The 6,134-nt window shown below is 38.1% G+C and overlaps 1 protein-coding gene across 1 annotated transcript; it reads right to left on the bottom strand.

Annotated features, from left to right (window-relative positions):
- Positions 1–415: 415 nt before the first annotated feature.
- Positions 416–4,940, bottom strand: LOC103357222 (collagenase 3-like). The gene is made up of 11 exons (XM_008281667.1): positions 4,695–4,940; positions 4,431–4,547; positions 4,215–4,342; positions 3,734–3,882; positions 3,386–3,511; positions 3,070–3,231; positions 2,352–2,520; positions 2,134–2,264; positions 1,848–2,013; positions 1,571–1,674; positions 416–1,040 (listed from the first exon to the last, which is right to left on the bottom strand). The coding sequence occupies exons 1-11, from the start codon at positions 4,827–4,829 to the stop codon at positions 937–939; spliced, it is 1,491 nt and encodes a 496-aa protein (XP_008279889.1). The 5' UTR covers positions 4,830–4,940; the 3' UTR covers positions 416–936.
- Positions 4,941–6,134: the final 1,194 nt, after the last annotated feature.

Here is a 6,134-nt window from a genome sequence, read left to right as displayed (position 1 = left end):
ATGTTGCTATTGTGAAAAGCTGTGAAGATGACATAAATAAAAATCCCTGCTATGTTGGAGTGGCAACAGAAAATTCAGTAACAGATATTTCAAAATGTGCAAATAAAACCAAACCTAAGGGAGAAAATGCCTGTTCTTGCTGATTATAACTTCTGCACTTGATAACTTCGGTGACCTGTTTTTGTTGTGTGCCTCAACCAGCTTTGTACTCTGTGCACTTGTGAAACACTGCACTATAAAATCTTTAATTTATCCATATTCCAGGAAACATTAATGTCTCCAGTCACTTTATATGTTGGATTTCCTCTTATGTGGCTAAACAAGCCCTGTGGTCCTAATTGTAAAATTGTCGCATCTAGGCAAAAGACAAGTATATTTCACATCATAATAGTTCAGACATGATCGAGAACAACCATTGGCTTAAATTATTTTTTAATTTTTGCCATCACTTGGGTTGGTTTAGGCAACTAACAAAATCCTGCTAATTACTTATGGACTCATAATGTCTTTGTTGTTATGTCTAAAGGGGGAAACTAAGCTCATGCGTAGCTCCATTTCAACATGTATTTGTAACTCTTGCTTGTATTCAGAAGACAGCTTTTAAACTGCTTATTTTACACCCACAACTGTGGCATTTAGCATCATTGAAATGATCCCAACAAATACATTTATCATCATACTTCATTTATCATCATATGATACTTGCAAGTATCATACAGAAAACAGCAGCAGTTGTAAAACAAATCAAAGATTATTTGCAGAATTGATGGAATGATAATCATTTGCTATCATTTGCAGGCCTCTTAATGGACAGCAAAGCACTAGGTTACCTTTTGTCCACATCTTAAAAACATACAATACATGACTCCTTCATAATATTGTAAGTACAGTGTGTATTTTGTATGGCATTAGTTGTGTCGTGGTACGAGTGGGTTCTCAGTAGCAGTTGAGCCAGCCGTAGTTGAGCAGAACGCGCATCACTCTCCTGTATGGCAGGTAGTACTCGCTTTGTCTGGGGCCATCTGAGAAATACAGATATCCTGTGGAAGGACAGATTTAGTTTATATTTAAGTATGCAACTAAACCCTAAAGGCCAACTGACATGTTTTTTGATAACTTGAGGAACTACAATAAGCTACAAACGCAACATTCACATACTAATGAGTCCATAATTCCCTGTCTTTAACTCTGTTTTGGTCTCCATTGCCTTTTGAGAACAATGTGTGGTTCTTTGCTGCTATGCCCCATTATTTTCGCCAAGTTGTCATTAACTTTGTCCACCATTTGGTTGTGGACATAGCATACGGTTCTCTTGGTTTAGCAGAGCTTTTTTCGCCTATTTGCCAAAATTAGGTTGATAGGAAATATCAGAAGAACTAAAACAGTAAAGTTGAGGTCTGTAAATCTACAACAGTGATACGAAAGGTGCTAAAACCCTCCGTCAGGCAATAAATCTCTATAGGTTTGTCACTGTGAGGCTTTTCGCAATAACTATGACCATTATGCTCTCTGTAAATTGTGGTACAAAGGAAATAGTAGTGAAATCAGTAAAATGCAAAACATTTCTCACCATAATTCTCAAAGGCTGCATCTACTTTAGAACCAATGCCCGGGAAATCCTGAGTGATGTATCGGGGGTATCCACTGTCCATTTGGTTTGTGCGCTCATCATACCTATGAAAGTAAGAGAGAAAAGTGATGCTATTGGAAACTGTGTATAGGTATGTAGGCATACCTAATAAATTTCTCTCAGTGATACATGCTTGTTTTCATTTTTCTATACTGAAGACCATCAGGTATATACCATGGTAATAAAAAAATAAAAACATGATCTCGACAACACTTACCTCCAGTACTTTTTATTCACAAAAATTAGTGTTTTTCCAGTACTTGACACATAGACGGCTGCATCCACCTTACTGACTGATGACGGGAGGCCAAGGTTGGTGATAGACTTTGGATAGCCTGGCAAAATTGTTTTTGCAAAAGCCCTTATTCCCCAGTATTGCCGACCTATAGAGAAACAGCTGGAAGTTGTTATGTCTTGTAGTTCCCTGTACAGGTTCACATTTATCAGCTCCTTCAGTTCATCATAGTCATATTTTACCTGAACCAAAACCCAATGAACATTACCTTCAAAAAGATACACCACATTCTCATTTGGGACTTCATAAGCAGCATCAACATAGTTGATTCGTGACCATTTTGTGTTCACTTTCGTTAAACGGATTCCTTGGAAACTTGCACTCTTCCTCCAGTAGTATCTAATAAACATGTTACAGTGAAATGCAAAAAGATGTAGGATTTATGCTCCACTTAAATATGCTGAGTATCACATATTCAAAATTTACCCATTTTTGAAGAAGTATAGGTCTCCCCTGATGGAGGTAGCGGCATCAAACACTAGCTCACGGCTACATTGTTCCTCTCGGGGGTTGGAATCTTCTGTTGGGTCCTCTGGTTCTGGACTGGGAGGTGGTTTTGGTTTTGGTGCTGTTGTAGGCACTGGTGTACGGCTGCCTGAAAAATGAAGCAATAAATTCAAAAGTGAATAACCTATGATATCTTACTATCGCCACTGATAGACCAAAAGATGCACTCTTAGAAACATTTATTTAAGCTGGAGCCTTAAACCTATGCATGTCATGTCATGATCGGGGGCTGCATGGTGGCTTGGTTGTTAGCACCGTCATCTCACACCCAGAGGATCCCTGGTTCACGTCCCAGTTAGGACGCCTGGGCTCTTTCTGTGGAGTTTGCATGTTCTCCCTGTGCAGCATGGGTTCTCACTGGGTTTTCCAGCTTACTCCCACAGTTCAAAAATATGTTGAGGTTAATTTGGGGATTCTAAATTGTCCATAGGTGTGAATGTGGGTGTGCTTGGTTGTCTCTCTGTGTGGCCCTGCGATAAACTGCCGACCTGTCCAGGGTGTCCCCTGCCTTCACCCTGAGTTGGCTGGGATATGCTCCAGCCCCTCCACGACCGTAGTGAGGATTAAGCAGTGTATAGATAATGGATGGATGTCATGATTAGAGATTCATGTAGGTCAGTTCAGTGTTTGCATTTACCATAAAGGGCTTGAACACCACGTCTGTCATCGTCTGGCAGCCTGTATCTGTTTGTGTTGACATATTGATAGGTGGGGTACATCAGTGCACGTCTGTCTCTGGAGTGATCCAGACCCAGAGCATGACCAAACTCATGGGCAGCCACCAGCAGCAGATTTACACCTGAACATAACACAATTTTATGACATTACACTTGTTTTCCCTGCATTTATTTAGATGATGTACACCATTAGAAACAATAGGCACAGATTATATACTTCTCCAGTGGATAGGGCAAGTTCAGCTTTACTGCAATAACATGATGGAATGTGTTTACCTCTTTGGGTCAGAGTCCAGGTTTCATCATCATCAAAATGCGTGTCCCCTCCCTGACCCTGTCCAGGAGAGTTAGCATGAGCCAAGACTCCACCTGCTCCATCAAAAGGGTAAAAGTCCCCATGATCTGCAACATGAGAATGAAGATCATGTTTAAGAAGCTTATACTAGCATACAGAAAGAAAATATTCCCAAAAAACAGGAGATCACCATATACACCTATACATAACTGACACCTTAATCTTAAACCATGATCAAGTAAAAAAGGCAGAATTTGTCTGAAAAATACTGGTGAATTCTTGTTTTTTATTTTGTTTCCAGATAAAAAATGTGTTCTATCCAGACTCACATCCGCCCTTAAACAGGATCATGATGTCCGCCGTACCGCTGGTGACCTGTTTAAAGTCCAGTGGGATGACGTCACTGTAGAGCTGAAAGGCCTGAGCGATGGTTGTATCCACCTGACGCTGGGTCAGATCTGGAGTGTACTGAGTGATCCTGTTCAAATCATATGTTGTTTTTTTTGGTCCACAGTCATATTTATATACCCAAACACCCAAAATAAGATACAATAAGATAAGATATGCCTTTATTTATCTCATAGTGGAGAAATCCACATTGTTGTTAGCAGCATTACACATGGAGATACACACATACTAGACAGAAAAGTGTACATATAAATATAAGAAATAGTGCAAACAAATATAAAAGTCCACATAAAAAGAGAATAGTGCAAACAGAATATGAGAATGGGCTTCTGAATGGGGGTACATAGAAATACAATAATATGAAGAAATATTGACAGCATTTTATCCAACCAGGTTCTGTACCTGTATGTAATTAGCCTTTTTTTCCATTTGGGTCGTCCAGGGAAGTGACCATATCGGCTGATGTCTGATATGCCACACCTCGGGGCCTTCATCACATCTACAGTCTCTTTATCCAAGACGCCAGTCACCTGTTAGTACATAGATGTAATGTTTTTTTTTTTAGCCGACCTCACTCGAGTGATGTTAAACGTTAAATATTTAATGCATTGCAATTACCTCTAGGCCAAAGAAAGCCTGCATGGCCTGGAGATCTTGAATGAAGGAGTCATTTTGGATTCTTCGTATTGACGAGTTTGTCATCCCAACATCAGCGTAGAACTGAGAAAGATATCCCTGGTGCAGAGAGAGGAAAGATATATTTAGAAAGTGATAGTATATTATCACGTATTATTTTTATGTATGTATGATTGTTTTATTTTGGTTTTTTTTCTATTCCCTAATGGCTGATAGCTGCCAGTATTGATATTGACATGGTATTACCTCAGCCAGGTCTTGGTCCTCAGGGGACATTGTTGGAGCAATAGTAGGTGCTGCATGACACAGGGATAAAAGACCCAGCAGCAGTATCCAAAAACCAGCAGGAGGCATCTTGTTCAAATGTTTTCTTCTCTCCATCCTCTCTTCTTCTAAAAGTCAACCTCAGCAGCTTTAGGTGTATGTTGTCCTGCTAAAAGCTAAATAAGAGCACAGAGTGTACTCTGGAGTTTTATAGTAAAAGTAAAGAGAGTTCAGGGGAAGGGGAGGGAAGAGGGGCCCCTCTGATAACACAGTTGGAGGAGATTATCAATTTAACTTCACTGATGAACCATTTGAGAAGATTTTGCTTTGTTTTGTTTTGTTTTGTTTTGTTTCATTGCTCTTCTCTTTTCACGAGTGGAATAAATTGTTTTATACCTCATATGCGATTTCTTTTCTTTATCTGAAATCTTTGTAAACTTTTTTGCACATGCACTGTGGATCAAACTAAAGCTGCAGACAGCAAGAGCACCCAAATTAAATGAGACTGATCTCCCTTTATTAAAATCTTTAGTAAAATGATTTGTCCTAAGTAAAACTGAAACATGAACTTAGAAAACTCTCACACAGCTTTAACTTTTTTTTTTTCAATTTGTTTGTGTTCAGTATGTGTATGTACTTTATGATGACCTCTAAAGTACACTGTCCACAGTCCATTTTGCTTCGTAAACATGAGTGTGATGTGTGCAGGTATTATATGACTGATGCAGGCTGCAAATATCACCTCCTGCCATTTCAGGACGCTAAGGCTGCCAAAGTTTTCTTGCACAGATTTAAAGAACATTTCAAGACAAAGTGTAATCGTCTGCACTCATTTGCTCATTTCTATGTAAATCTGCTTTGCCAGTCAATATATGATCACAGAAGTATGACGTTGAAGCTTAAAATATCTGTAAAAAAAAAAAAATCCTTCACTGGTACAGTTCATATTTACAGTGTCATTTTTAAGGCACGTAAAATGGATATTTCCATTTAATGCTATTTTACTGCATAGCAGAAGCAATTACTTGGTTACTTTGCAGACAAATATTTTGAAAACATGCAATGTGCATTTAAAATAATGAACATATATATAATTATAAATAATATAATATATAACCGTAACAGGTATATAAAAGAGGTGAAATTGTTGACTTTTATACCTAGAGTTTGTACTTTTCAAATAATATTTATGTCCTTGGCAAATTTCGAAAGCATTTTACTTGTTTTTTAAAATGGGTTGTTTGAAATATATTTTCCATCCATCTTGATGAGAAAAATTATTTTAAAAATACTGGTATTTAAAAGCACCAATAAATGTATGATGAAAAATTCTATTTCATTGAATTAAGTTTAATAAGACATGTCATGTTTTCATACATAGCTAGAGTTGTGTTCACTAATGTCATATATTTATGAGGTTGC

Source organism: Stegastes partitus, unplaced genomic scaffold (assembly GCF_000690725.1).
Source record: "Stegastes partitus isolate 25-593 unplaced genomic scaffold, Stegastes_partitus-1.0.2 Scaffold241, whole genome shotgun sequence".
NCBI classification, from domain to species: domain Eukaryota; kingdom Metazoa; phylum Chordata; class Actinopteri; family Pomacentridae; genus Stegastes; species Stegastes partitus.
Note: the sequence above shows the minus strand (reverse complement) of the source record. Positions and strands in the feature narration are given on the sequence as shown.